At 33.9% G+C, this 18,199-nt stretch overlaps 1 protein-coding gene across 1 annotated transcript; it reads left to right on the top strand.

The window, feature by feature from the left end:
- Positions 1-3,627: 3,627 nt before the first annotated feature.
- On the top strand, positions 3,628-15,950 carry LOC123543132 (zinc carboxypeptidase-like). The gene is made up of 11 exons (XM_045329205.2): positions 3,628-3,770; positions 4,890-4,974; positions 5,710-5,843; positions 6,634-6,721; positions 8,571-8,675; positions 9,203-9,307; positions 10,505-10,600; positions 12,152-12,251; positions 12,756-12,955; positions 13,902-13,986; positions 14,422-15,950. The coding sequence occupies exons 1-11, from the start codon at positions 3,715-3,717 to the stop codon at positions 14,631-14,633; spliced, it is 1,266 nt and encodes a 421-aa protein (XP_045185140.2). The 5' UTR covers positions 3,628-3,714; the 3' UTR covers positions 14,634-15,950.
- The last annotated feature ends 2,249 nt before the right edge of the window (positions 15,951-18,199 follow it).

Raw genomic sequence — 18,199 nt, 5'->3', positions numbered from 1 at the left:
AGATTTTTTATCAATGAATTTTGATTAATAGTGGTGATAATAGGAACTAATATTAATATGAAATAAGGCAAAGCCTCAAAGCGAGCTCAAAGAAATCGGATTTCGCTAAAAATATTATGCATCATTTATTTGTCACACAGAAACTATTCCCTACTCGCAAGAATTCAGGAGAACCCATTCACTTGAAAAAGTCTACATTTAGTGTCACCATACCTGTAACAGTGAATGTCATACGTTGCAAAAATTATGGGAAGCCGGTGTCACGGTGACGTCATTACCGCGTTCCCGTTTCTTTCTGCTTATTAATGACATTTTTACCATTTTCTGAGCGATGCTTGATCTTTTAAATGAAAATAATATTTTTTTCAAACAACTGGAAAGCATTCTTTCATTATTGTTAAGTGATGAATATTTTTTAGCAATTGAATGAAGTTCTGTATTCACTCCGGAAAGAAGTACTTCCTGTGAGCACCTATCCGTTAGGGTGCGCTTTTTAAGAACTTCCGACGAAACTTTTCAAATCCATCACCAAGTGTGGAAGTATACTTGCGTTACCGTAAAGCTCGATTCTCGAGCAGGCCCTTTGGGCCTGCTCTTCGAGCTCGCTATAAAAAAAAAAACAAAAAAAAAAAAAAACCTTTGCTTTTCTTTAGCTGCCATGTGACTTTCATTGTCACGTGGTGTTTACACTGATCACAACAGGGTTATTTTAAGTGTATTTCGAGGTCAAGCACTTAGATTCCTTATCTAACTATGTTGTGTCAGACCATTTTAGACATTCGAATCATGGATCACTGTTTTATCATTTTGGGTTTGCTTTTTAAGAAAAGGGGAATAAAAAAAATTTATAAAATGTAGAACCATTCTTCAAGATATATTTTTGAAAATGTTTCTTAAAGTTATGAATTGTATCATGGCTAGTCTGTTATATAAAAAGAAAACAACTGTGAAAACTTGTAGTGTTGGCAAATTAGCGATAAAGGTTCATGATTTTGATTAAATCTGTCGAATGAGAATGGAACAGGTTTTATCAGGTGAATAAGACCTGTAAATAATAACGATAAAGATGATAATTCGAATAATAATTACAATAACAATAATAATTACAATAATAATAATAATAATAATAATAATAATAATATTAGAAATGATGATGATGATGATGATGATGATGATGATGGTGATGATGATGATAATGATGATGATTATGATAATGATGATAATAATAATAATGATGATGATGATGATAAAAATAATTATATGAAATAGTAATAAAAATAATGATAATAATAATTGTTTAGTATTGAACTTGCTGAAAGATAATTATGTATCAAATATTTGATTAAAAATAACGTAGAAACATAATAACTAACATCCGTTATTGATTCTGATACCGCAAATAAAGACTACGTCAACATAGCGTTGTGTTTCCGTAACGACAATCGGAACTTTCCGTTCAATTCCGTATTTTTTCGTAATATATTATGCAGTTTCAGCATTGTTCACAATTGAAAACAAGGAGCTGCTTGGATGTAACAAACACGCAAACTGAAAATGAAGTAGACACTCGGGCAGTTGTTAATATTGACACTTTTAAAATAAGCCGTGAAGTGCCTTCAAAACAGATGTGGCTCGAGATTAGAAGCACGCACAGTAAGAATTACACTATTCAAAACAATATATGGTTATTATGTATGAGTGGCTGACAGTTCTCACGTCTACTGGTAATGATACTTGTAAAAATTTTTAAGTGAGGTAAGCATCTCAGATGATAAACCTAACGTCATTGAAAAAAGGGCGGTTTTGCACAAATACTTCACGTATCTAAATACGATTGTAAATTATCAAAATTTAACGCATATTCAAAATTTTATACAATAACTTTGCCGTTACTTCCGTCTACATGTACCTTGTTTTACTGTATACCATTCGTGATATTAGCTCCTGGAAAACGCAATTTTCAACACTATAGTCTGTCCCACCTAATATAAGACTTCCGATAATTCATTTATACTGTATGTAAAATTATCGAAAATTGCATCGTTAATACCGGAAGGTTAATATCTGTAGTCACGTTTTTATTTGAAAAAATGTTATACGTTAAAATTCAGGAATTTATGTTTTTCCATAGACTTGCGTTTAAAATGACACGACGTCCATTCCAAGATGGCGACGTCCATACAAACGTCATTTTGAGGGTTTGCTCACTGCTTGACGTCTGATCTATCTATTGTTATAGTACCATCTTTATAAGTTAAACCTCCCTGAAAACCTGGTACACACATTTCAAAGTGAGGTTATGGTGTGACTAGTTAAGTACTATTATCCCTCCCCCGCTAAATGTAAATAAAGAACTTATCCATCTTTCAATTTGGTCAGTACCAGTATCTGTTAATAGGGGTGCTCACCAAATAATATACAGACTGAATGACGAACAGTGCCGATCTTGATCAGACTGCAACTATGTGCAGGCTGTTCATGATCTACATTGGTAGAATCAATGGGGTCCATCATGAAAAAGATTAATACCATGTATCTAAATAACATAGTTTTTGCTTATAAAGAATAGGATCCTTATGTTTGTAAAAATAACTGTACAAACAGAAGCATATGTTATTCTTTTGAATATCGTTAACCCTTACCATGCCGGACACGACTGATTCTGCCTTTGCGACCAGTGTAGACCAAGATCAGCCTGCATATCCGTGCCGTCTGATCATGGTCTGCCCTGTTCCCTATTCAGTCAATAAATTTTCAGTAAATATCCCATCAAATTATAAATGGTATTACCCAAATGGGAAGACGGACTAGTCCATTATAGATATTTAGCATGGTAGGAGTTATTATTACTGTTATTTACAAGACTTTTATAGCTCTCTTTTCATCTATAAAACGTTCAAAAGCGATGATAAACGTTCAAGAGCGACTATTAAAGAAAACGTTGTATTGTACTGTGTTGTATTGAAATGACTATCGGCAATGTATAGAAATGACTATCGGCGATGTATTGAAATGACTATCGGCGATGTATTGAAATGACTATCGGCGATGTATTGAAATGACTATCGGCGATGTATAGAAATGACTATCGGCGATGTATTGAAATGACTATCGGCGATGTATTGAAATGAGGCGATGTATTGAAACGACTATCGGCGATGTATTGAAATGACTATCGGCGATGTATAGAAATGACTATCGGCGATGTATTTAAATGACTACCGGCTATGTATTGAAATGAGGCGATGTATTGAAGTGACTATCGGCGATGTATTGAAATGACTATCGGCGATGTATAGAAATGACTATCGGCGATGTATTGAAATGACTTTCGGCGATTCCTCTGTCTTTGATTTCGGCTTTTTCAGGTCCAGTTGTCAGCTAAACCTTTCCTTGGCGCATGAGCAAAATTCTATTGCCGTAGAATATCGAAATCGCACGAAAATTATCCAACGCCAAAATTACGCTCCATTACCTTAATATATTTGCATGTGATTATTCATCAAAAAAGGTAGCCCAATAAACGGTGTGAAGATTTTAAGTGCAAGCATGAAATTCTACTTATTTTATTCATAAAGAGTCTTGAACAGTTTATTTGACAGATGAAGCCTACTTGATAATACGAACCGAAACAGATGGTTTAAACAAGTGTCACGGCGCTCATATAAGGAGAAAGAACGGTCCCCAGACCAGAGCATTGTTTCGGGAGACAAAATGGGATACGTTCTGTTGTTTTTCCTGATTGGAGTTGCGGCCGCAGACTTCACCGGGTAAGTTAGAAATTAGATCTAATAGATAATCATTTTTATTCTCTGAAATTGCTAAGATATAACTATCGGGTATGAGACAAAAAGTTTTTGATAACTAAAGACGGAATGTAGAAGCTAAATTTTCTAACATTTTTTACGTTGGAAAAAGATAAAATTAATAGTATTATGAACTCATACATACTGGTAAAATCTGTGCTTGTATGATTTTAACAAACCGTCTTTAATTTTGCGCAACAGTTAAAAACACTTATCTTTCGATTTTTCATATTGGGTAATTTAAACGTTTTCATATTGGGTAATTTAGTTTTCATATTGGGTAATTTAAACGTTTTCATACTGGGTAATTTAAACGTTTTTAAATAGGGTAATTTAAACGTTTTCATATTGGGTAATTTAAACGTTTTCATATAGGGTAATTTAAACGTTCTCATATTGGGTAATGTAAACGTTTAATTGATTAATAAATCATTTATATTTGGCAGTCCTTTATAAGAAAATATCTCTTTTTTTATTCTAAGCACCGGCAATCCTTTATGAGAAAATATCTCTTTTTTATTCTAAGCATCTGCAATTCTTTATGAGAAAATATCTCTTTTTTTATTCTAGGCACCGGCAATCCTTTATGAGAAAATATCTCTTTTTTTTAATTCTAAGCACCGGCAATCCTTTATGAGAAAATCTCTCTTTTTTTATTCTAGGCACCGGCAAGCCTTTATAAGAAAATATCTTTTTTATTCTAGGCACCGGCAAGCCTTTATGAGAAAATATTTTTTTATTCTAGGTACCGGCAAGCCTTTATGAGAAAATATCTTTATTCTAGGCACCGGCAATCCTTTATGAGAAAATATCTTTATTCTAGGCACCGGCAAGCCTTTATGAGAAAATATCTTTTTTTATTCTAGGCACCGGCAAACCTTTATTAGAAAATATTTTTTTATTCTAAGCACCGGCAAGCCTTTATGAGAAAATATCTCTTTTTTATTCTAGGCACCGGCAAGCCTTTATAAGAAAATATCTTTTTTATTCTAAGCACCGGCAATCCTTTATGAGAAAATATTTTTTTTTTATTCTAGGCACCGGCAAGCCTTTATGAGAAAATATCTTTTTTTTTTATTCTAGGCACCGGCTTGTTTCGATAAATGCTCGCTCTAGAGAGGACTTAGACTTTCTGAATGCTTTAGGTGAAAATCCCGATTTCGAAGGGGTAAGTTACAGAGAGACACTCAGTGTGTACTTTAGGGTAGTTCTGCACGTTTGGGTCGATTTTTTTTCTACAATAAAGAATTTGATTAAACTCTGATTTTTGAAAACTTAAGAATATACTTAGAAACTACAGCCAATAAAAAGATATGGTCGTGTACTTGGTTTTTTTGCTAGACTGATATGAAAAGTTTGGACCTCATGAAAGTTAAGTTTTCATAATGGGAGTCTATGGGAAAGCCATTACTTTTGTAACATTTTCGAGAATAGAAAGTTTTTTTTTTCCAATGTAGATTTTTATGAAACTTCTCACAGTTGTAAATAAACACATGGCCTATAATGTGGTGTAATAAGATATATAGGTCCGTGTGCTTACTTTTGAGATATTTAACTATGAACACGGTGAACCGCACATTCCACACTTATTTTAAGACATTATTTTGAATTATTTAGCGTTCTTAAATGATAATCATTTAATTTCTGTATTTGAGTATACTTATATAATTGTACAATGTCATATATCAGTAAAAATAAAGTTTTCATATCTAAATTAACAGTTTAAATAATCAATGAAAAGATTACATTTGACAAAGCGCCATACCGGATAACGAATCAAACAGTTTTTACTTTACATTTACTTTTAAAACTTTTTAAAAAAAAACTTTACATTTACTAAATGTAGAAAAAAATCAGGTAATTTACATAGAAAACTTAAAAAAATTCATTGTTTACATTACAGCTGGATTTCTGGACTGATCTCTCCGTCTACCGACCGGTCGAAGTGCGTGTTTCACCAAACGATTATGAGAAATTGCAACAAACACTTAAGAGCGTTGGCATTTCGTTTGACGTCATAAATGAAAACATACAAGAGTAAGTTCTCCTCTCAAGTAAATATATTTGAGCCGCGCCGTGAGAAAACCAACATAGTGGCTTTGCGGCCAGCATGGATCCTGACCAGCTTGTGGGTTCGAGCGTCACTTTGGGCGTTGCCTTCTTCATATAAAGCCATCCAGCTAGCATGCGGAAGGTCGATGGTTCTACCCGGGTGCCGACCGTATAGATATGAAAATGGGGTCTTTTTTCTTCAAGCATATCAAGGTTAAAGAAACGTAAACCGTTTTAATTTGTCTTTTCGAAAGCCCGCCGGTTTAGCACAATAGGAAAAACACAGTTCTATAGATCGCGGGGCCCACGACGAGGCGAATATTTTCCGTGACGACTTGATGAATAACATTGTGTTCGTAATCACCCGTCCTCCACTCTGATTCCTGTTAAGGAACAAGGATAATTTCAGACGGGGAATGTCACGTTCCAAAACCGCAGCCTCTCCAAGATGTTGGCACTGACTTGCAAACAAATTATCTTTTCTATTTGCTTATGGCAATTGGTAGCAACGGAATTACAGTGTAACAACACATTTGGTGTAAATTGCAAATTATCTATCTAAGATATCCTTTGTTATATAATTCAAAAAATATTTTTCTTAATTGATACATCTTAATGTTTACAAAGAATGATTGTCTCTCGTGAAACGAGAGGAAACTTTAATTTGATTGTCACAAAGGAGTATATTGTACACGAAATTCTACAAAGATTTTTTAAAGAAATCATAGCCGATATTTTCCCTAAAAGCAAGTTATTAGAATTGTGTTAATTCCAGTATGATAGACGAGGAGAGAAGGTCCATGGAAAAAATCCCGAAGGTTGGCCTTTGCAATCCGCAAACGACATATTGTACCTACGATGAGGTAATTTAATTTGTTGTTGTTGTTGTTGTTGTTGTTGTTGTTGTAAACTACTTCTACAGCTTATTCGTATTCAAATGTTTATTAAACCAAAGTTTTGTATATGAAAACATTGATACAATTATTTCATATAGCTTATGTAAACATGAAATTAATAGGGTTGTGTGTATTAACAGTTCTATGCATTATGTTAGAATAGTACACACAGTATAAATGAATAGCTAAACACAATATAAGTGTGTACTACCACTCAAAATCTACTTGTTTCAAGTGATATTGAACCAGCAACATATTCGTTTATATCGTGCTGGGAAGCCTGTGGTTTTGCACTTTTTTTACCTTATGCCATTCAATTATTGATGTTGCTCAAAATGCAAACTTGATTTGTGAAATTACGCTTTTTTTTTATTAAATACACGCAATGTTATTCTATACATGTATTTGATAAAAAAAATTACCATTGGATATGTGTAAGACTACGCAAATGACTGCTTTGAAGTTCATCAAAGGCACACAGTAGTCAACACCTACATCTATTTTCATGAGATATGCCGCCAACTAAACGCCTTACAATTCCGTAGTACGAATCTTGTGGTTAACTTAGAAAAACAGTACATTTGAACAACATGTATACATATTTTTTAAACATATCAATTTCAGGAGACGTTTCGCACTCATTTTGACACATGCTCTTTTTTGCGATTATGTAAACACAAACTGCAGATGAACCGTGCCATGAGAAAACCAACATAGTGGGTTTGCGACCAGCATGAATCCAGACCATCCTGCGCATCCGTGCAGTCTGGTCAGGACCCATGCTATTTGTTAACGAGTTCTCTAATTGCAATAGGCAAACCCACTATGTTGGTTTTCTCATGGCGCGGCTCAATTATTTAAAGGTTCCATCATGCCTTTGTTTTTAATGTTGCTACTACATCTTTTGTAATGAACCAACAATACACTCATTTGTTGTCCAGTCCTATTTTTTTTATAATTTCTTTCTCATATATTTACCAAAAGTTTTACTACTGATTATCAAAGTAGGAAATATTATTAAATCCATTTTGTTTTCGGCAGTTCTATTTGTATAAGTTCATGTGTATTATTGAAAGTTATGCGTTTCTAACCATGTCATAATACCGCATAGCATTTTTTCCCATTTATTTTATTTGTCTCACATAATGTTTAGTCTTAAGGAACTTAAAAAATAATAACCTTTTTGACCTAACGAAAATTACAAGGAACTTATTAGTCTGTGTTCAGACCATATGTTCTTTTCGTAGGAGAGAACTTTTGAGACTTTTCAAATTTTGTATAATTATGTCCCTTTTCTTCTCAAAACATCAGAGCCAAGACTGTTAAAGTCAGAATATATAAAAGAATTTTTTTTTTCTAAAATAAAAAGAAAGATTATCTAGTCGGTAGCCAGACTAGAAACTTATAAGACTGCATGTGTAGGACACGTTTTTTCCACAGCCTTGGGACAACGAGAAATGAAAACTCGAGCGCTTACGGGGTATTTTTTATCTCCATTGTCCTAACAGTTGTGAAACACATGCCTTACTCAGACAGATTTGTTAGATACCTTGTCTTGCCTACTATTGATATTACTTCAAGATTTTCAATGATAATGTACATTTAATATTGCTCCATAATATGACGTCAAATTGTGGATCCCTGAGTGGCTGCCTTTGCTCTAAGTAAAGCGCCCTGAAACCGCGTGTTTATCATAAAAAAAGGCGCTATGTAAGTCTGGTATAATAATAATAATAATAGTAATAATAATAATAATGATATTAATTTTAAATGAATAATTTGTTGTATATGTAATGGTATGTTTTGTTTTCTTTAGATCGGAGCATGGTTGAGTTCTATGGCTTCAAGCAACCCATATCGAATGCAGTTTACATATTTGGACGGGCTTTCCTACGAGGGAAGGGAGATTTACCAAGTTAAGGTTGGTCATGAACTTGTGTTCATTTGTAAAATTTGATGATTTTTACAATTCGTAGTTTTGTACAAATATTTTTAATAATGAATTGACAATTTTCTAATTTTAATTATGATTAGAAAAGTATGTTTTGCATTTATGTGTGAATTTATTCATATATGAGCCACGCAATGAGAAAACCAACATAGTGGCTTTGCGACCAGCATGGATCAAGACCAGCCTGCGCATCCGCGCAGTCTGGTCAGGATCTATACTGTTCGCTAACGGTTTCTTTAATTGCTATAGGCTTTGAAAGCGAACAGTATGGATCCTGACCAGATTGCGCGGATGCGCAGGCTGGTCTGGATCCATGCTGGTCGCAAAAACCACTATGTTGTTTTTCTTATGGCACGGCTCATATGCTTGTGCTTGTAGTATATAAATTAAGTTCTTGAACTCCTTTATTTTACGGTAGTTTTAAATCCTATACGTCCCTCCATTAAATTTAGTTGATTTGTGAAGTAAACTGTGGATATCTTATCATCTACTTTAAGATTGCTGGAGACATGTATAATCCCAAAGAAGCTGTTTGGATTGAGGCTGGTACGCATGCGCGAGAATGGATTGCAATATCGTCTGCTCTAAATTTGATTGAAAAGGTAGAATTTAATGCAATATTTATACCAACATACTTGCATTTAGTTTAAATTGTATTTATTTCCACAAATTGTATATACAAACATGAGTACTATATTTAAATTAACAAAGTTTGATAAAAAGACATACGTCAATCAAAATAGTACAAACAAACAAACAAAGAAATTTTCAATCGAATGGATTGGAAAACAAGCTACTTAAAACTTATATGAATTCCGCTCCATAAACTTGCATTTCTTAGTAAGATCTTAAAATCATATGTATACTCAGCCCGAAATGTTCTATTCAACCCGTGTACCTTGCTAAACTTCAATATTGAACTTGTCTATCTTTGAATTTGGACAGCACCACTAACTGTTAAAAGGGGTGCTCACCAACAAGATACTGGCTGGATAGCAAGCAGTGATCTACACTGGTCGCAAAATACAGAACCAATCGTGACCAACATGAACTGGTTAAAGAGACTTCTGTTGAGTTACTTAAATAACGACCTAACACATAATAGTGAGTGAGTGAGTAGGGTTTTACGGCGAATCGACACAAAATGGTCATATATTGCCGAACCTAACACATAATAAGGCATAAAACAGTTAAAAAGTTTATTTAACCTTATCCGGCTGGACACTATCGCTTCTGCTTCTGCGACCAGGATAGTTCATGATCAGCCTGTACATCCGTGCTGTCTGAATATGAGCTGCACTGTTCGCCATTCAGTCTGAATTTTTGTTTTGTATGCACCCCTTTTAACAGTTAATCGTACTGTCCCAATTGAAAGATAGACAAGAAGTTCATTATAAAAATTAAGCCGAGTAAGGGATAAATGAATACTGTAAAATTATTTAATTTCGTGGGCATGAAATTTCGTGGTTCTGGTCAAAAACGGCAATTTCGTGGGGATATGAATTCGTGGATTTCAACTTTTAAACATAAAGTGAATAGGAATTTTACTTGTTCGTTGGGATTGACTCAACCACGAAATCAACGAAAATTATTCCCCTACGAATATTAATGATTTCACAGTATCAAAATTTTTAAAAAACAAAACAAACAAATTTTACATCAACAAAAATATATATAAAAGAAAAGGTAACACCAACTATTCTACCAAGGCCAACAAACACGAATACTTTCACATATCCCTTGTATTTGTATCAAATTTGAAATACAAATTTCAACAGCATATTTAATTTATCTTTTAGCTACTTAGCAACTCCAATGAGGCTACCGAAATGCTGTCGAAGTACGACTGGTATATCGTGCCCGTACATAATCCTGATGGTTACTTGTATACCCATGTAAGTGTGTACGCTCAGTTTCTATGAGTGTTCGTTGTAAAAGGTTCTTCAGTAAATGAATGGTTGGGGAACATGTAATGAAAGAGATATACTAGCGGAAAAAAGAAACTGTGCATGGGTATAATATGCTATAACTTAGGAGGTATATAAGAAATCGCAAAAAAAAATTCAACACGGTTTTATCTGACCTTTATTTAACACCAGCTCAGTTGATATGAATATTGCATCAGGAAATGACCGAGAGGGATACACAGCTTACCTGTGTAACGTTTCAAGCTTTAATTTATAAAATTGAGCGATACATGAACATTTTACACATGCACAGTTTCTTTTTTCCGCTAGTATATTTGGGGAACGTATGAAGAAATTGATATAGGAGAATCATTTTGTGCAAAAAGTTATCATAGAATCATGTAGTGAAGTATATGTATGAGAGTCCTTTAGATATATATTATATATTATTATTTATTCTTTCAGTTTTCAAAACAGCATTTTAAAATCATACGAAAACCATAGTGTTAAAATAATCAGAGATTCTGTTAAAATGAGACGACAAACTACGTCATACTTTTCACATACATTTAGCACAGTGTTCACTTTATTCTCTTCTTAGAATCCTTGTTCATGATATCTATGACATATATCCTTACTTTGATCAAGTGGCTTAAAACATTCGAGTTTGCTCATTGTAGAGCTGGAGCGGTCTTCTGCGCATGTCCGGAAGTGATTATAAATTGGAGCGCACGGCAAAAACGCAAGTTATTGCATGTCAGCACGCATTTAGTGTATAATATGTATAATATACCACTTACTAAATGTCAGTATTACAATGGTTACAAAATATATACATTTAAGATACTTTTCGTTCAAATTGCTTGAATCCATCCGGTATAATACCGGAGTCTGTAATTAATTCAGGCGCTCCAGGTCTGCATTGAGTCAAAGCACAATCTGACTAAAGTACTTGATATCTGAGGATGACCTATTCACATTCATCTTTCTGTATATTTGGATTTCCGATACTGAGTATTGATTTTTTCATTTTCGCAAATCTTCACTTCATTTGAACCAATCAGAAAACTCGTTTCAACAAGTATTTGGCTGAACCATCAAAATAGTGTCGAATGTCACAGGGTGTGGAAAATATGGAGTCAGCCCGGGGCTCAAACCTAGAACCTCACGCTTACAGGGCGAGTGCTCTACCGTCTGAGCCAACCGGCTGCCTGACACATACTCTCCCCTTACGTGGCCAAGTCCGTACCTCGACATAAGATACCTCTCAAAACGAAAAGGCGCAGTCTTGATGTGGCCGTCGTAACAAACATGAAAAACCGAGGATAAATATAAATGTTTTAAACTTCTGTTTTAACTTTCAAAGTGTTGAAGGCAAGGTTTTGATTGGCTAGCGGAGGGGTCGTCAGACCGAGTCTCTCAATAGCACGTCTTCAGATCCAAAGCGTAGCGTTTATTTGAAATGTACTTTAGTCAGATTGAGTCACAGACTAAAGAATTCAGGAAAATAAATTTTTCAAAAGAATGCTTTTGTTTCAGGCATCAAGCAATAATAGGCTGTGGAGGAAAAACAGACAACCCTGTAACATGTTTTACACAGGGACCGATTTAAACCGGAACTGGGAAGCTAATTTCGGAGGTTTGTGCAAGGCCTGAAACACAGACACGCACACATGCAAGCACGCACGCACGCACGCATGCATATACTCTGCGCTCGTAAAATATATAAATATATAAATATCATACAGTTGCTGTGAAATAAAACAGAGTCAAAATACGCCGTAATTTCATAAATCTTCTCCTGACCAGTATGTCATATTTTTTAGTGAAATAGATCTAGATCTACTGTGAAAAAAAATCAAATATATTTCAATGGACGAAAAAAAATATCGATTCTAATAGTCATATGTTTTAACTGGCGGAATCATACAAGATCAAAATGAGTAAATTATTATTGCAAAACATATTAAATAATCACAATAAAATTTTTGTGTATACATGTTCCTGTACATCAGGAATTTAGGTAGGATATTAGACAAGGTCTGAAAATTTAGCGTGTGTTTGCTCGTAGAAAGATATTTAGATGTCAAATATCTATCTTTCTAAATATCAAATATTTATTCTCTATGTGTTATGATTTTAGGGCCCGGATCTTCATCGTCCTGTTTCAGTGAAACATACAGAGGAACGACAGCTTTTTCGGCACCTGAAACAGCTGCCCTGAGAGACGCAGTGTTGGCAACACCTTTGGTCAAGGCTTTCTTCTCTGTCCATTGCTACTCCGAGTACATGCTCGTTCCGTATGGCTACACGTCAGCTTATCCTGGTAGATATGATCACCTAGTAAGTGCTTAATTTACATAAAAATTCCATATAGCCATTCGAATTTCAAGTGTATGACGTCGTTAATGACGTCAGTTTCATATATATGGTGTCGCGTTTATAAATCCTTTTACGGCAATATTTTCAATTTCACCCAGGCTTAAACATTAAGAATATATTTTTATCCTACCTTCATGCAAAATAAAGGCAAAAATCAAGGGGTCAGACAAATTTTGCTTTATCTCGGCAGAGCCTCGACTTTTATATTTTCTCCGACTCACTTAATAAATTTAAATTTATAAGACAGTAACCTAATATTCTCTATATATCATTTATGTAATTATTTTAATTGTTGATGCGTATGTAATAAAAAGGTAACTAACATCCCTGGTAGTGAACTGACATGCTCTCTTTATGAATCTGAGTAAGGGAAGAAATAGAGCAATGCATTGTACTATGATCTGATTTTCCGTCATATATACGAAGGAATGTCATCTTCAGTACATTTTAGTAACTGTTTAAGAAAATATATCCAATGAAAATCTTTGCTACATTATATATATGATACAAAAGTTGCTATAACTTTATCTCGAAATCTTATCTAGATAGATCTAACGCAATAAGATAGCAACACATATCTATGATAAAATTCAAATCAGTATGAAAAAAAAACAAAAAAACATTCGCCTCTGAAAGGTTTTTAAATGGCAACCACAGGTAATATAAAACAGTATTATGCTCAACCCATTGGGCTTTTTGGTGTGGTTTTGACAACAATTAAGGTCGTTATTTTCCTCATTTTGTAAGGTTTTATAGTAATCACAGAAAATCACTTGATAATCTATTCATATACACAACACATGTCAAATTTTATAATCAGTTACTATGCTGAAAGCATTTTTTTTCAAATTTAAAGCAGAAATTTCTTTTCAGAGGTTTACATACTTTTGTTATTTTTGTTGAACAGATGGATGTAGCTAATTACATGATGATGTGGCTGGAGACAATTGACGAAAGGTACTACTTAACCGGGACACCGCCAGATATTCTGTGTAAGTTGAAAAAAAAAAAGTTTTTTTATTAGACATATGTCGCAATCAGTTATTGATCTTCTCGATTCAGGATATATCTGCACCAACACGTTATACACTTGGATAAAACCAAAGTGCTTTTGCATACTGCATGAATGCATGAAGAACCTTTTACCTTAAGTATATAGATAATTACATACAATACAAATGTATTCAGATTAAGCATCCAGTGTTGTAAATCTGATATTAGACATATTTCCAGATATGTGTAAATATGATATACATTACATATATCCACAGATGTGGCTACATGTGGTGTATAAATGATTACATACATTACATATATTTTCAGATGTGGCTGCTGGAGTTGTATTTATGTTTACATACGTTACATATATTTGCACATGTGGCTTCAGGCTATGCATAAATGTTTACACACATTACATATATTTTCAGATGAGGCTTCTGGAGGTGCCTATGACTACTTCTATACACAAGACATTCCTTACTCGTACACATACGAACTGCGTCCGAAGAGTGGAACCAGTAACGGTTTTGTACTTCCGGCGTCCGAGATCCCTCTGGCTGCAGACGAGTTGTTCATTTCACTCTGGGCATTTTCCAACATAACCAATCTTAACTGGGACATGGAACCTTCACATCCTTAAAGGAAACAGCAAAATGAAAATGTTTTTTTTCTATTCTCAATGAATGTAGTAAAATTATCTATGAAAGTAAAGTAAACTGTTTCACGAAATCAAAGCCATTATTTTTTTGATACCGTCAGGGTGTATTAAGGAAATAGTCTATTCATGAGAATAATTCTACTTTTCATTAGAATATCTGGACTTTTCGTTAGAATATGACTATGTTTCAGATAAAAATAATAATTATTTTTAGATATGTTGCGATAAATATTATGAGTTTATTTAACAGACAGTGTTAAGTACAATGTTGAATTCTATTGGACGAGTACACAGCTGTAATATAATCCAAATATGGCTTATTACTGCTGTGTACCAATTGAATTCAGTATTGTATCAAACACTGTTAAATTACCTCTTTATTTCACACCATAAAAAGAACAGATGTAGAAAACAAAAATTCTAATATGCTTTTCTCTGTTAAAACACACTTACGCTAGAATGACTTCACGTTAACGTGCAGTGACGTCAAACTAAGGAAGAGCGCTACTACATTTTATCTACTGTTTCAGATTAAATTTTTTTTATATCAAAACCGTGTTTTAACACTTAGTCTATTTATACACTCGGGTGGTAATACTGCGCCCTCGTGAAATTATTACGCCCGACGTATAACCGCCCATCGTGCATAAATAGTGTTAAAACACTCTTTTGTTATGATTTGTTTTCTTAATTCAAACATTTAAGTTCATTTAACAACAGCACATATCAATTTAAAATACGTTCTTCTCTGATAATACATAGATCTATACATTTACTCTCAACGCAAAAAAAATCGAAAACAATTTTTTTTGAAATTTTGAACCGTAGCCACGAAACTGTAATTGGATAGAAAACGTTCTAACTAAGAAATTGGGTGTTTTCACTTACATGTTTCATTAAAAATAAAAAAATTATCGTAATTTTTTAACAAAAAATAATACTACTGTCGCTATATAGCTTACGCGGGAAATAATTTCAAATGCCTCCTTATAAGAAATCGGAACAGTTGTCCCGACCAATATGAAAAAAGTTATCGATTTTTAGGACTGGAGTCCAATAGGAAAAAATATGGAGATTGTGGACTGTAGATTTTGGATGTTACTATTTATACTTAAGAAAATGTGAATGCGTTTTAAATCACATACTATATACAATACTGGTTTCTACTGAATTGTCACGTGATAGAAAGAAAGGCCTCCTATTGGTTAAAAATATCTCGTATTGAACAGTTCAATGTTAAATAACCTTTTTATTCTTTATCTATTTAATTTTAGTTTATATTAAAAATTATTCACTGAATATTGTTTTTCTGCCTTCCTCATTTTAAGACGCATATCTAACTTTGTACATAGAGCGCCTACTTCACCCGATTTACATATGGAACAATTTCACGCGTTTCGGGCATTATCATATGTTTAACATGGGACTTCTTGAACCGTCCAAATACGGAAAAATACAGGTTTTTTATGTACGCACGTGCGTCCAATAAGGTAATATATTGTACGGTCACGTGTTGCAAATGAACCTTCACGAGTGAAAGATAAAATAGATTTAGAATAAAATCCCATATTATTTTTCTTATCATGTTTACAAATATTATAATCTCGTTCGTAGAGTCTCAGCATGTACCTTTATTTTTATTTTCAGACAGTTTATACTAATTTATTTAAGCTCGATTGTAATGAAAGCTTAAAGCCTATTTGCACCACTTTCATGTCCATTTCCTGAAAACACCAGTCCTTGTGTCATATGAGAAGTCATGGTCGTGACCCCAGTGGGGCTCAAACCCACGACCCCCAGGTTGAGCGTCCCACACTTTAACCACTAGACTACAGCTCCCCTTACAGTGATAATTACAACATATTGGCATACTTTGCTTTATTTAGGGAACATTTTGAGTGTTACTAGCAATATACGTGTCTACAAATATGTAAAATTAAAAAAAAAAACATGTACCAAAGTTAAAGTGTATTTCTGACAATCATAGCATCTTTATTTGATTCCGAATCACATCCAAAGGATTTTCATGTGCTACACAAAATAGTCCCATTCATGAACAATGCGGATGAATTATCAATGAAAAAACAGTTCTTATTCAGCCTGTATCCACTCCACTGACCATTTAGATTACGTAAGATCTATCAATGATAACGTATTCCAGCCCATGGTTACATCACAATCTGGGTCAGGCAGAGTTCATCTTAGACATGAGGCACATTAAATTTGTATTTGTTTCTCATTCATGTATATTCATAGACTGGCATTTAAACAGAAAATAAATCTACCAAAAACCCGCAACTACCAGACATTTCAAGGCTTTGATTTTTATATTGGCAAAATATCGTCTCAAGTGTTGCATCACAACAATGTTTTACAGAATGATTATGTTATTGACAATAAAAATCCTGTCAATTTAGCTATAGGCATGTGAACAAAATTAGCATGTCACCGGTTGTAGCATGTAATAAACGTTAGCATGTAATCAATTTTAGCATGACAACAATATAAGCACATCACCAGTATAAGCAGGCCACCGATATTAGCATGTATTAGCATGTTACAAATATTAGCATGTCAACAAACTGAGAGGGCACAGACCTTTGGATCGCGGAGTTTTTAGTTCGATCATGCTCTAAGTGAAGATCTGATAACAGACATCGTATCTGAAATTATTCGTCCATCACCCCAAACAAATATGGGGCCGTTGACAGTGACTTGTGGAAAAAGTTTTGCACTGGTACAGAATCAAGAAACACTCGTTAGTTTAACTGTCCACTGTTACATAACTGAAATACTGTTGGAAAACGGCATTGAACCAAAACAAAATCAAACAGTACAAGATAGTATGGTAAATCTTGTATAAACTGTTGAAAAACGGCATTAAAAATAGGGAACGAAAATAACGTTTTTGTTGTCATATCCTTAAAACGGTTTTCGCAAGTGTGAATATTCTCTAGAATTTAGTGTATTTTGTGTTTTTTAAGGATTAAAGCGTATAAATGTATAATTTTAGATGATGACATAGTTGGTTGTTGTTGAAATTTTGAAATGTTATCAAACGCGTTTAAAACAGTTATTGTATTCATGCAGTTGAAAACTTTGCACAAGGGGTTGATTAAATCTGTAGAAGGATCCTTTGGAAGCATTGATCGTAATCAAGCGTCATTATATAAATATCATATGGCAGCGTGTGTGACATTGATATTGTCAACCCGAGGGCAGAATATCACCCGAGGCGAAAGCCGAGTGGTGACATTCTGTTTCGAGGGTTGACAATATCAATGTCACACGGGCTGTCATATGATATTTATTCTATTATACCGGACAAAACATTGTACATAAAAATGTTTAAATATCTTTTTATTTCATTTGATTTAACTTTCATCTTTAGCGCGGTAATTGCTTGTGTACACATTGAATAGTGACGTTACTGTTATATGTGTACAAGGGAGGCAATCATATGGCTAAAAAATGAAAAAAATGAAGCAGTTAATTGCCCTTACATATTGCCCTTACATGACATTCAAAATATCAGCGCGGTCATATGA

The sequence above is a fragment of the Mercenaria mercenaria genome, chromosome 19 (assembly GCF_021730395.1).
Source record: "Mercenaria mercenaria strain notata chromosome 19, MADL_Memer_1, whole genome shotgun sequence".
Taxonomy (NCBI): Eukaryota; Metazoa; Mollusca; class Bivalvia; order Venerida; family Veneridae; genus Mercenaria; species Mercenaria mercenaria.
Note: the sequence above shows the minus strand (reverse complement) of the source record. Positions and strands in the feature narration are given on the sequence as shown.